The sequence below is a fragment of the Dendrobates tinctorius genome, unplaced genomic scaffold, assembly GCF_039654945.1.
Source record: "Dendrobates tinctorius isolate UK_male_01 unplaced genomic scaffold, ASM3965494v1 ptg000084l, whole genome shotgun sequence".
NCBI lineage: Eukaryota > Metazoa > Chordata > Amphibia > Anura > Dendrobatidae > Dendrobates > Dendrobates tinctorius.
The window spans coordinates 37,873,375-37,887,018 of record NW_027361752.1 but is presented as its reverse complement, the minus strand read 5'-3'; the positions used below and the strand labels follow the sequence as shown (position 1 = coordinate 37,887,018).

Below are 13,644 nucleotides of genomic sequence, written 5' to 3'. Positions count from 1 at the left end.
TGTAAAACTGCTGAGCACTCCAGCGAACACGAGATAGTGGATCTAGTCCTTGCGCTCTGCAGAGCCCAGTGTTGAATGGAGTTCATGTGCACGTTGCTCGGCCTCCATTTCAATATAATTGTTAAAGAGACTGTCGAAAAAAGCAGAATATAGTGCTCCTCGTCACCAGCAGTCCCTTAGTGTTTCACAGTATCAGCAAAGTGAATAATAAATCTGAAATCTCATCCACACGCTGCTTATTTTTTCTTTGCAAACTTGAACCTTCAAAGCTTTTATTTTTATTTTTTTTAAATCTGCAGCATGCCAATTTTTTCAGTTTTTTTTTTCCATCCAATCAGATAAATAGGAAAAAACTGAAGTAAAAGGGCACGCAAAAATATGAGTATTTTATGCAGCGTTTTTACTGCCACTATTTTTTTTTACAGCTGAAAAACACCACACCCACAGTGAAGAATGGTGGAGGCAGCATTGTGCTTTGGGGCCTGTTTTTGGTAGCTGCAACTGGGGCTTTAGCCAAGGTGGAGTTAATCATGAACAGTTCTAAATGCAGTCCCATTTACAATGAATGCAGAGCATGCACACCTGCACGACATCCAACATGGGTGTGCAAAGTTTCCTGGTGATCCGAGTAATCAGATCAGCAAGACATCTCTGATCCTTCGGAGAGGGGCGACTTTTCATTTTGGGAACAATTAGATAAAAGTAAAAACACAGAACCACATCAATATTGGAATTTGATGACTGCATAATGTCCAATTTTTGCTCATTCATGGATATGAGATGACAAAGCTGGCGATCACCCGCTGTTTATTAGTCAAGTACTGATTTCGGCAGCTGTAAGAGTTAATATGGTAGAGCAGGCAACAAGTCATGATAAAGAGTGCAGGACTTCTCTTGGCTTTTACACTAGGAATCTATTCGTCAAGGAGATGTCCGTTTAGATAGACGAGCTACGCCAGCTGGTTCAGAGGCTGAGGCTGTAGATGGGGACGGTACATGGATGAGGACAGACTGAGATAAAATACTACCAGTGACATGGATACATGTAAATCACAAAGAATGACACCAGTGAAATGTACACAGGAGATGTAATGTTTATGTCTACCATAGAAAACTTAGGGGTTTTAGCCTACATAAGTGCACATCTATCATCCTAACCATTAGGTGTTGTTTCACACATTGCGTTTTCCCTGGGGGAAAAACTCAGCGTTTTCGAGTACCAGCAAATTGAATAATTTTATTTTTTTAATCTGCAGCATATAATTTTTTTTAGCATTTTTGCAGTGTTTTTTTTCATCCAATTAAATGAAAGAATGCATTATATAAGGCACACAAAGCAAAGTATTTTATGCAGCATTTTTCCAGCCAATATCCTGCTGTAAAAGTCAAAATCAGAAAGAAAAACCCCACATCCACAGTGAATAATGGTGGAGGCATGGAGGTTATGTTTGTACTTCTCACCCATATTCCAAAAAGTATGTTCGGTTCAAATCACTAAAGGAACACCATACCCGCGTGGAAGCAGGGTGGAGGAAACATTATGCTTTGGGGCCGCTTTTCAGCAGCAGGAACTGGGGCTTAGTCAGTCAAGGTTGCGGAAATTATGAACAGTTCCAAATTTTGCAACAAAACCTTCAGACCTCTGATAAAAAGCTGAAGATGAAAAGGAATTTCACCTTTCAGCACAACGACCCTCCCAAATGGCCCAGACCTAAATCCAACTGAATCTGTGGGTGACCTGAAGAGGGTGCTGTATACGGGAGATTCCCTATCAGTCATGACAGTTGTGGGGCTACTACCTGCAAGAGTGGGCAAAGATCACCAATTCTTGATGTGCCGTACTGATAGTTCTTTATATTTCCTTTTCCACCTGCTAAGATTTCAGTTTTTTTTTTTTTTAATAGATTTTTTTAGATTATGGGCTACAAGGTGGAAAAAGTCCTGAAATGATTCTTCTGAGTAGGAGTTTTTTTCTACATGACAAAAACCTGACATTTTAACAGGGGTGCGTGGAGTTTCTATATCCGCTTTATATGCTTAATTTAAAAAGATAGACTTGTATTGATCTATTCTGATCGGGCTGACGCAGGAGAACATTTTCTGTATTGGCCCATGACCAGCACTGTGTGCTTAGGGGGTTGACTGGTGCGGCTCTATAGCTAGGCCCCTTCATACACAGCGCTGATGGCCTCCTGCGTCCGAGACAAAGTAGATCTGTCAGGACTCAGGCTGATCTCTTCAGATTAAGACACCATTTTATAGACATAACCTGTAGATCTTGCCTTTTTTGGTTTTACTTAAAATTTATGATTTTTAACCCCACTACATGCATTGAAATAAAAACAAAATGTTCCCAAATAGTGGACAATCCTTTTAAGCACGTTTAAAGGTAATTTGTTTTTAAGCAGGAAAGCCCTTTAGAGGCCATTAGAGCACGGGTAGGAGCCTGAAGCTGCATAGCACAGACCTAGTATAAGGGCTCATTCACACATTGCCCCTCGAGCACGGGTCCACCATCCGCGCTGACGGCAGGGCATCGATCCTGGCACAAACTGACAACAGATCTCGCTGCCAAGAAAAGCGCTCAGATCTTAGGAGGAGAATTTAGAGATTACCAAGAAGTAATAGATTGTCCTTTCTTTATCATGACGGCAAACTGCCGAGGTAATGACGGTTATCCGGATTATCACATGAGAGACGTATGAAGCTAGAGGTGGAATATGGGAAGTAGGGTGAAATTACTGAGGTACCTGTTACCCTGACGGTTGCTCCTGCTAGTGATAAAAAAAACAGATATTAAAGAAAAAAAGATGAGAAGAGAGAGAGAGATACAGATATACACAGCGTAATAAGCTCAACATGCAGATCCGAAATTCCAAAAAACCCTTAAACCCGTCTAGGTCCGACGAGGCAACCGCTTTATACGCTGCTCTAATGCATCTAAAGTCACACTGAAGGAGCACTAAAAATTCTAGATAAAAAAACAAAACAAAACTTCCTACCGTTTTATCTCTGCAGCTCTACTTCAGATCTATATGTCTCCATGGTAACAGACTACAAACAAACACTGTGTAGTCTGATCCTGCAGCTGAACTGTACTTTAGCGAGAAGTAGAAGAAAGGTTGGAAGGAATATCACTGCAGGTTTAGACCATGGAGAGAAGCTCCATACATAAAACGGTATGTATCGTGACAAAAGATACTTAAAGGGGTATTCCCATTTCCAAGATCCTATCTTAATATGTAGTAAGAATAATAATAATTATAATAATAATAATAATAATAATAATAACATATTAGTAAGTACCTCCAATTAGAAATGTAGTATAGTTCTTCGTATTTGCCATCTCTCTTACCCTATGTCCAGGGCATTGCAGTAGCTTATTTTATTCATTTAGATGCTAAAAGCAGCTCACATCTCTATGGCAGGCTCCCTAGCCACAGCTAATTCTGACCCTCAACAATGGTGGATAGTGATGTCCCGCCTAACAATCATATTGGAAAAATTGCCTAACAGCGTTCATCATAAGCAACCAGACTGAATTGGTTGTCAAAAGTCTCTGTATTCTCAGCCATGTTTTCTTATACGGCTCCTATTGTCGTCTCAAAGTGAATGGCCGAGGTACAATACTAAAAACTACCTGTGGACATGGGGAGCAGCATCGGAGGCTCAGCACTGGATCCGGGGAGGGTAAAACACTTTAACATATTTTGTACCAGGAGACAGGGATTCTCTCAAACTGGAATACTAGGTTGTTTTTTTGATCGTTTCCTACACTTCTGTATCATAACTGGCACGTTATAAGTGTTTGTCCCGTGTACAGTTCCAGTCCCATCTCTTAAAATGGATAAATTAATAAATTAAAAGGGGTCGTCTAGAATAAGAACAACATGGCTACTTTCTTCCTCTCCACAGATTACGTCTGGTATTGCAACTCAGCCCTATTGTAGTGAATGGAGCAAAGCTGCAATACCACACACAACCTCAGAAGACGAGAGGCGCTGTCTGATCCTACACAACCCCAGAATACAATGTATACAATAAGTCATGAAAAATAGAAGAGATCCGTCTCTTCAGTTCATACACATGGGCTTCCTCCGCCTAAATGTATAGAGGCTGATAACAGAGAATACAAGTGATAACAGAAAAGCATTAGCCATGTGATGGTGAGCAGGTGACCTACCTCTTGAGAAGGTGCTTCCTCTGAAGGCAGGTTCTGGGCGGAGCGGCTACGAGGCGGTGGTTGCGGAGGAGGGTCTAGGCTTTGCGCTGGGGGAGTCTGGGAAGTAGGATGCAACGCTGTGGGTAACAGAGGCTCTGGCAGTTTTTGGCAGGGTGGCTGGGAAGTAGGGCTAGGCTGGAGAGGGGCTGCAAGCTGGGGCTTCAGAGGCTCAGGAAGAGAAGAAATCGCTATAAGTGAAGAAAACACAAAAATGGCAGCTGTCACGCAAGTCAATTCCCTTATAGTAGACCTGCTCAACACGGCTTCTAGAGAACCCATCAGCACTACAAATCATTAAGATGGCTTCAATTCAGGGGCGGACACTGACAGCTTGGGGGGCCCCTGTGCAAGAAATGTGTTTGGGACCCTCCTTTTATGGCAACCTAGAGATTAGACTATATGACAAATACATATATACTTTCATAATGTACATACATAGACATCTATAATACTGTTTCCTCTCATTATGTATACTGCCGTCCCTTATTACACAGTGCCCTCTCTTGTTATGTACAGCACCGTCCCTCACGTATCGGATTCTCGTTATTTATTCCGCCCTTACATACCGTCCTCTCGTTAGATATAACCTAAAATGACTGCTTATGAAACATGGGAAAGATTCTTGTCTGATGGAGGAGCTGTTTGATATAAAACGACTGTTGATGGGGCAACACTTGACCAGTAAACAAACCAGTCAAACAAGAGAGGGCTATGTAATAACGAGAGGATACTGAATAACAAAAATAACACGAATACACTATGCAAGGTATGGTGCTATACATAACAAGACTAATACTGTGAAATAATGGGATATCACTCAACATAACAGAGAATGCCAAGCAATAAGTGACTCCCGCATACATAAGTAGAGAGGATGGTACATAATAAGGGAGGCCCTTTCCAGTAATAATGTCCCAAATCCTGGCCCCCTTCCTGGTATAATGTCCCCTATCCATTGTCTTTTTTGGGGTTTTGTTTTTCAAGCATTCATTGTATGGTAAAGAGAACCTGGCAGTGTGATTCTCCAGGTCAGCAAAAAAGGAGATTTTTGTGTACTCACCGTAGAATCTCTTTCTCTTAGCCTCTAATTGGGGACACAGAACCATGGGTGTTATGCTGCTGTCCACTAGGAGGCGACACTATGCATAATCTGAAAAAGATTAACTATGGCTCCTCCTCTGCAGTATACACCCCTGGACGGCGTCAGCCTTCTCCAGTTTTGTGCAAAAGCATTAGGAGGAAAGTAACAAACGACATAACCATGCCTGTAAGAAGGCTACTATGTACGAGCTCAAAGAACAATATGAGAACTCAACCGTAACAACGGCCCGTAAGGGCAACAGGGTAGGAGCTGTGTCCCCCAATTAGAGGCTAAGAGAAAGAGATTTTACGGTGAGTACACAAAAATCTCCTTTACTCTGTCGCCTCATTGGGGGACACAGAACCATGGGACGTCCCAAAGCACTCCCTGGGTGGGAAGCAATGGACGAATATTGTGCTAGCAGATCCCTAAACGTGGGGGACTGCCGCCGGCAGAACCAGTCTACCCAGGCTCGCATCCGCTGAGGACTGGGTATGAACACTGTAGTGTTTCTTAAACGTGTGTAGGCTAGTCCAAGTGGCCGCCTTACACACTTGTTGTGCCGAAGCCTGGTGCCGAATGGCCCAGGAGGCCCCTACTGCCCGCGTAGAGTGTGCCGTGATACCGGCCGGGCAAAGGGATGGCAATGAAATTTCCTCATTGAGGTGGAAGTTGGACACAACCTTCGGAAGGAAGGATGGGACTGTACGGAGAACCACCTTATCCTGGTGAAAGGCTAGGAAGGGCCGTCTGCAGGAGAGTGCTGACAATTCAGACACCCTGCGAAGCGATGTGATTGCCACCAGAAAAACCACTTTCTGTGATAGAATGCGGAGTGGGACTTCCTTAAGGGGTTCGAAAGGTGGTGCCTGCAATGCTGTCAGGACCAAGTTGAGGTCCCACATTTCCAGTGGACGTCTGTAGGGGGAACCAATCGGGAAACCCCCTGGAGAAAGGTCCTTACTTGCGGCTTGTTAGCGATGCGCCTCTGGAAAAGCACTGAGAGCGCTGACACCTGGCTCCTAAGCGAGCCTAGGGATAGCCTGGCGTCCAGACCCGATTGAAGAAAACCAAGTACCTTTGGGAGGGAATAAGGGAGTGGAATCTGGCTGTGAGATTCGCACCAGGTAAAGAAAGCTCTCCAGGTACGATAATAAATCTTGGCGGAGGCAGGCTTCCGTGCCCTGATCATGGTCTTAATGACGTCTGGTGAGAGCCCTGCCTGGGTTAGAACCCAGGTTTCAAGGGCCACGTCGTCAAATTGAGAGCCCTTGAGTTCTGATGGTAGAACGGACCTTGTGACAGAAGGTCGTGACGGTCGGGGAGACGCCAGGGGGCGTCTGCTGTAAGTTGCACGATGTCGGCGTACCATGTACGTCTGGGCCAGTCCAGCGCAATCAGGATGGTTGGAACTCCCTCTTGTTTGATCTTCCTCACTACTCTGGAGATCAGGGGGAGGGGAAGAAAAATGTACAGAAGCTGGAACTGGGTCCAGTCCTGAACCAGGGCATCCGCTCCTAGCGATCGCGGGTCACGTGTCCTGGCCATGAAATTGGAGACCTTGGCATTGAGATGGGATGCCATTAGGTCCACGTCCGGGGTCCCCCAGCGATGGCAGATCTGGTGAAAAATTTTGGGACGGAGAGACCACTCCCCCGAGTCCATTCCCTGTCTGCTGAGGAAGTCGGATTCCCAGTTGTCCACACCCGGAATGTGGACCGCCGAGAGTACCGACCTCGTATCTTCCGCCAAGTGGAGGATATGTGCCACTTCTCTCATCGCTTGGGTACTGCGGGTCCCGCCTTGGTGATTCACATATGCCACCGCCGTGGCATTGTCCGAATGTATCCTGATATGAGAGGCTGCCAGCAAGTAATGAAAGGCTCTCAGTGCCAGGAAGATGGCCCGAATTTCCAGGATATTGATGGGCAAGGTCGCTTCCACTGGTGACCACTTGCCTTGTGCCCTGTGATGTAGGTGCACCGCACCCCAACCTGTCAGGCTTGCATCGGTGGTCAGGACCTTCCATTGACCTGAGAGAAAGGATTTTCCCCTTGCAAGCGAAGTTGGCTTGAGCCACCAGTGTAGGGACCTCCTGGTCGACATCAGCCGGAACTCCCTGTCGAGGGAGAAGGGATTCCTGTCCCAAGACTTGAGGATGGCTAGTTGAAGAAGCCTGAGGTGAAACTGGGCAAATGGTACCGCCTCCATCGCTGCTGCTGCCGTCCTGCCGAGGACTCTCATGGCAGACTGGAAAGATCGGGGAGGATTGCGGAGGAGTATGCGAATCCCCGACGGAGAGCCAGTGCCTTGTCCCTGGGAAGGAGCACCAGACCCCTGGAGGTGTCGAATAGCATCCCTAGGAAGGTCAGGGACTGACTCGGGGTAGTCGATGACTTTTGTAAGTTGACTAACCAGCCCAGTCGACTCAGAGTGTCGATTGTGATTGAGACGCTGACTTCGCAGTCCTTGAAGGTGGAAGCCTTGATGAGATGGTCGTCCAGGTATGGAACGACTGCAATGCCTCTGGAGTGTAGAACGTCCATGGTGGCTGCCATGATTTTGGTAAACGTCCTGGGAGACGTGGCGAGTCCGAATGGGAGAGCCACGAACTGGTAGTGGCCCTGGTTGATCGCGAACCTGAGAAATCTTTGATGGGTGGGAGCAATTGGTATATGCAGGAATGCATCTTGTATGTCTATGGAGGCGAGATATTCTCTCTGCTCCATGGACGCAATGATGGACCGAAGGGACTCCATGCGAAAATGACGGACCCGTACATATTTGTTGAGCTGTTTTAGGTCTAGTATGGGCCGGACGCTGCCTCCTTTCTTGGGGACTACGAATAGATTGGAGTAGAACCCTCGGAAGCGTTCGTTCACGGGAATCGGTACTACGACTCCTGCTTGAAGGAGAGAGGAGACCGCCTGGTGAAAGGCACGAGCCTTGTCTGGCGGTTTTGGTGGAACAGCGGTTTTGGTGGAACAGAGAGGAAGAACCGGTTCGGCGGACTGGAAGTGAACTCTATCTTGTATCCGGAAGATACCATTTCCCTGACCCACCTGTCTTCTGTAATAGGCAGCCAGACTTGCTGAAAGAGTAGAAGTCGTCCGCCTACTGGTGGGGTGTCTTCCGGCGTTCGTGAGTCATGATGAAGCAAAATTCTGAGGTTTTCCTCCTTTGGGCTTCGCCTGTCCTGCTTTCGACTGCCAGGTCCTGTCCGGCCTCTGCGCCGCCCGTGGGTTGTCCCTGCGTGGAGAGCGGTTACGATTTTGTGCTGGGCGCAAGACTGACCAGCCCGAAGAATTCCGAAAGGATCGGAATCGTGTTTGGTTACGCCGTTTAAACGTGCGTTTAGGTTTGAGTTGAGGGAGAGAGGTACTCTTGCCCCCAGTGGCGTTGGATATCATTGTGTCCAACTTTTCACCGAAAAGCCGTCCACTGCAGTACGGGAGATGCGTGAGGGATTTCTTTGAGGCCGCATCCGCTTTCCATTCCCACAGCCAGAGGATACGCCGAATTGTGATGGCGATTGCTGCTATCCCCGCTACACCTCTTGCGGAGTCAAGGGCTGCATGAAGCATGTTCACTGCTACTACTGCTATTTGAACCGCATGGTCCGACAGCTCAGGATTTGAAGTTTGAAGTCCATCTTGCAATGTTTTGGCCCAAGCCAGAATGGCCGTGGCCGCCCAAACAGAAGCGAACGCGGGGGCCAGGGAGGCCCCTGCCGCTTCGAACACTGAGCGAGCCATGCGTTCTACCTGTCGGTCTGCTGCGTCCCTGAGGGTTGAGCTATCTGGCAGTGAGAGGAGGGTCTGTGCTGCTAGTCTAGAGACTGGGGGGTCCACTTCGGGTGGATCTGTCCACTGTTTGGTGTCCTTTTGTGGGAAGGGGTACCTAGCTTCTAAATATTTACGATTGGTGAATTTTTTATCAGGCTGTGCAAACTGCTTGGTAAGGATCGTTTGAAATTCCTGGTGGTTCGTGAAAACCTTAGGTGGTTTCAGAACACCTTCAAAGCAAATCTTGTGTTCTGGGACTTCCGGGGTTGGATCGGAAATGTCCAGCACCCGATGGATGAAAGAGATTATGTCCTCAACTAGCGCTGTGTTGCTAGGGGGAAAAGGGACCAGAGACCTCTCTGTCTCATTGTCTGAGTCGGAGTCACAAATGCCTTCCGAATCCTGCGTATCGCTCAGGCGTTCCCTGGTGGGCGAGCTGGGGCGGAGGTCTTCTTGCGGAGATCTGCGTTGTCTGCCTCTGGCAGGGGACGGTCTAGGCGACCTGGGACCACGGTGTCTCTCCCTGGAGGGGGCTGACCGTGTGCTTTGGGATGACGCAGAGGAACGTGACGTGTGGATCCGCTTACGTCTGGGAGAGCCAGAAACGGCCTGTCCGAGTGGAGCTGTCCCTTTGCTGGGTAACACTCATAGGCAAGACATGACCCTGCAGAGCCTGGAGTAATGTGGAGGTCAGGTTATCTATGGACTGTGTCATAGACTGAGACATCTGGATAGCCCATTCCGGCGTGGTAGCGGCCGCTGAAGCAATGATAGGGGCTTCCTGGGGCTCTGACCCAGTATTTTGGATACAATCCTTGCAGTGCGGGTACGTGCTGCCACTGGGGAGAGTGGCTTTGCAGGCTGTGCAGAAAGCATAAAAACAGTCCTGCCTGGTTCTTTTCCTTGAGCCCAGCATAGTGCACAGAGGCTGGCTAGCAGAGGACTGTACAGGGGTGACTACGCAGGGGAGCTATAGGAAAACCTTGTAGGTAATATGGATTCAAAGCCAAGTAAAGAGAACCCAGCTGTGATCTTACCCCACCAGTGTGCCCCTAGGTCCAGCGCTGACAATTCACAGTCCTGTGCCCCCCCGGAGACTGCTGGCATTGCTGCTGCTGTACGGGACAGCGTCTGCTGCAGCGAAGATGGCGGAGAGCTGAGAAAGAGCGCGCAGAGCTGTGAAAAAACGTGCCCTTTCTGCCTCGATCCGCCCCTTCTATGACACTGTGGAGTGTCATATTTGTCATCCGGGGGGGGGGGGGGGGTGGAGGAGGCGGCGACCTCAGCTAGGCCGAAGCCGTGGCCTAAATTAGGTTTCCATGCCCAGGAAGGGCTCCAGGCCGGCGCGGTAGTCCGGGGGGGGGGGGGGGGGGTTGGTCGGATTTTTACCGGACCCCCCGGATTGAAAGGCAGGCTAGCGGTGGGGCCACAACCTGAAGCGGGGCCCTGTGGTGGATTCCCCTGCGGCGCTGTAGACTTATGCTGCCGCAGACACAGGGGCGCATAGAGCCCTGTGTCTGCAAGTGCTGTGCCTGCCTGCACTCCCCCCTGCCCCGACAGGAGGCCGCAGCTGGCTGGGGTCCCTGGATGCTGCGTAGGTTGCCAAGGACAGACCCTACATGCAGCGTCTCAACCTAATACCCCCAGAGGGGGATTAGGGAGCGTGCTGCTGTCACCGTCAGGGGGCTTCTTCCTTGCCTCGACCTCAACCCAAGACCAAAAGGAATTCGGGAAGGAGGGGGGTCTCAACTTCGAACCAGCACCCGCAGGACTGGGGAAGGAGCGACATGGGGAACCGCCATCTCAACTTCAACTGGGCACCCCATAATAGGGGGCCGAGGAAGGAGCCATGCCGAGAGTCTCACTGAGGAGACCCACTTTTCTTCATCTGTCATCCGAAGAAAAAAACGGAAAAAAAGAAAAATCCTTTAGGTGTGCCTCCTTGCGACACTAAGCAAATACTGGAGAAGGCGGACGCCGTCCAGGGGTGTATACTGCAGAGGAGGATCCATAGTTAATCTTTTTCAGATTATACACAGTGTTGCCTCCTAGTGGACAGCAGCATAACACCCATGGTTCTGTGTCCCCCAATGAGACGACAGAGTAATCTACTATTACCAAGGTTGTAGCTTTTCTTTTTTATTATTATTAGTGGTAAAAAAAAAAAAAAAAAAAAAAAAAAAAAAAAAAAAGGCAAAACATTTATTTTTCCTCCTTATGGCGTTTACCGTACAGGTCAAATATTATAATATTTTGATAGATCGGACTTTTGCGGACACTGATTTTTTTTTCCCTTTCAACCTTTAGATATTTTTTACAACTTTATTTAAAGGTTATTTTTCAGTCCCTTTACAGGAGTTCAACCTACAATTCTTTGATCGCTTGTTCTATACAAGGCAATTACTGAAGAATAAATGTTCTACTATGAAGCCCAGCCAAACGCACCGAATGACAGCAGCAACTACTGTTATGTTACTATACGGCCTCCGAACAAATCCCTAGTTAGACCGCACATGGAGCACTGGGTACAGTTTTGGACACCGGTGCTCAGGAAGGATATAAAGGAACTAGAGCGAGTACAAAGGAGGGCAACACAATTAATAAAGGGGATGGGGGAACTACAATACCCAGAGAGATTAGCAAAAATTAGGATTATTTAGTCTAGAAAAAGACGACTGAGGGGCGATCTAATAACCATGTATAAGTATATAAGGGGACAATACAAATATCTCTCCGAGGATCTGTTTATACCAAGGAAGGTGACGTCACAAGGGGGCATTCTCTGCGTCTGGAGGAGAGAAGGTTTTTCCACCAACATAGAAGAGGATTCTTTACAGTTAGGGCAGTGAGAATCTGGAATTCCCTGCCTGTGGAGGTGGTGATGGTGAACTCAGTCAAGGGGTTCAAGAGAGGCCTGGATGTCTTCCTGGAGCGTAACAATATTGTATCTTACAGTTATTGTTAGGTTCTTTAGAAGAACGTAGATCTGGGGATTTATTCTGACAGAATTTTATAGGCTGAACTGGATGGACTAATGTCTTTTTTCTGCCTTACTATGTTATTATGTTATGTAACTAAATGGTTAATAGGCGCAATCTGAGCTGCGGTTAGGCTGGTTTCACATTAGCGTTTCAGGGCGCAGCGACGGCCTGCGCACGGCCGCCAAGCCCCGCCTCCTCCGGTAGCTCCACCTATGGGCGCATGACGCTGCATGCGTCCTGCGTCCCCCTAGCACTGGGGACGCAGGCCGTGCGCAGTATGAGTTTGACGGCGCATGCGTCCTTTTGACGGTGCGCCGAGCGCAACCAAATTGCAACAGGTTGCGTTTGGCGCTGGTCGGCGCACCATCAAAAGGACGCATGCGCCACCAAACGCATACTGCGCACGGCCTGCGTCCCCAGTGATAAAGATAGGGAACGCAGGACGCATGCAGTGTCATGCGCCAGTAGGCGGAGCTACCGGAGGAGGCGCGGCAGGGCTTAACTGCGGCCGTGCGGAGGCTGTCGCTGCGCCCTGAAACGCTAATGTGAAACCACCCTTACACACAGATGCTGGCAGTGTAAGGGTCTGTGCACACATTACTGATTCTGCTTCAGATCTGCAGTGGATTTGGCCCTGCGGATCAGCAGCAGATTCCCAGAAAACGCGCGTTTTATTTCTGCGCGTTTTTTGCACAAAAACACGCGTTTGATGCTTTTTTCCCACGCGGTTTTCTGGGAACATTGGAAACAGCTAAAAACGCGGAGCTATGCGAAATTAATGAGCATGCTGCGTTTTTAGCTGCTAAGCGTTTTATGAGTGGAAAAAAACGCATGCATTGGCACAAAAAGCCAAAAATGCATTAAATGTAATGGGAAGCTTCTTTTAAGCGTTTCTGCAGCGTCTGATCCGGCTCAAACGCTGCGGAAACGCTTACAAAAACAACGTGGGCACACAGCCTTAAAGTCTATGTAAAATGAAAAACGCTGTGCACATTGCTGCGGATTTTTCCGTGCGTATTTTATGCGGATTTGAATCCGCAGCATGTCCATTCTTTTGTGCAGATCCGCAGCATTTTGACACCTCCTCCATTATAGGAATCCGCAGGTTGTCAAACTGCAGAAAATCCGCAGGTCATTTTATCTGCGGATTAAGCCAAATCCACACAGAAAAATCTGCAAGGTAATCCGCAACGTGTGCACATACCCTAACACAATCAGCACCGCTGGGTTCAGAGCATGCCCCACTACTGAGACCCCTATACGCTAACGCACCCAAGAGTGGACATAAAGTTATGTCCAATTGCACTTAGGGGTTATGGGTTCCCTAAGGTTTCCATTTCTTCTCTAGTGAATAGTGAGCTACGCTACCCTGGCTATCAGAGAAAAACCAAAACCTGATGAGCCAGAACATTATATCAGATCTGTCACATTTGACAATACAAACTGAACGCCAAATGAAACAGATATTTTAGACTTCAAAAATTCATGTTGAAATGGCTTTATAATCCCCTCTGAAACGAAGTCTCCGCCCTGCTAGCCGGACTGACAGCTCCTCAGTGTTGCTCCTCCCTGCTG

At 48.0% G+C, this 13,644-nt stretch overlaps 1 protein-coding gene across 8 annotated transcripts in view; it reads right to left on the bottom strand.

The window, feature by feature from the left end:
- The window catches only part of LOC141097395 (synaptojanin-1-like), a 236,399-nt gene that overhangs the window by 122,142 nt on the left and 100,613 nt on the right, over positions 1–13,644 (bottom strand). For 5 of the 8 annotated variants that reach the window (XM_073584532.1, XM_073584535.1, XM_073584536.1 and 2 more), the window contains one exon: positions 4,184–4,410. In XM_073584532.1, coding sequence (XP_073440633.1) covers positions 4,184–4,410 — 227 coding nt within the window. Of the gene's footprint in view, positions 1–2,750; positions 2,775–4,183; positions 4,411–13,644 lie in introns of all 8 variants that reach the window. The other 3 variants (XR_012233941.1, XM_073584537.1, XM_073584538.1) reach the window with 2 other exon arrangements.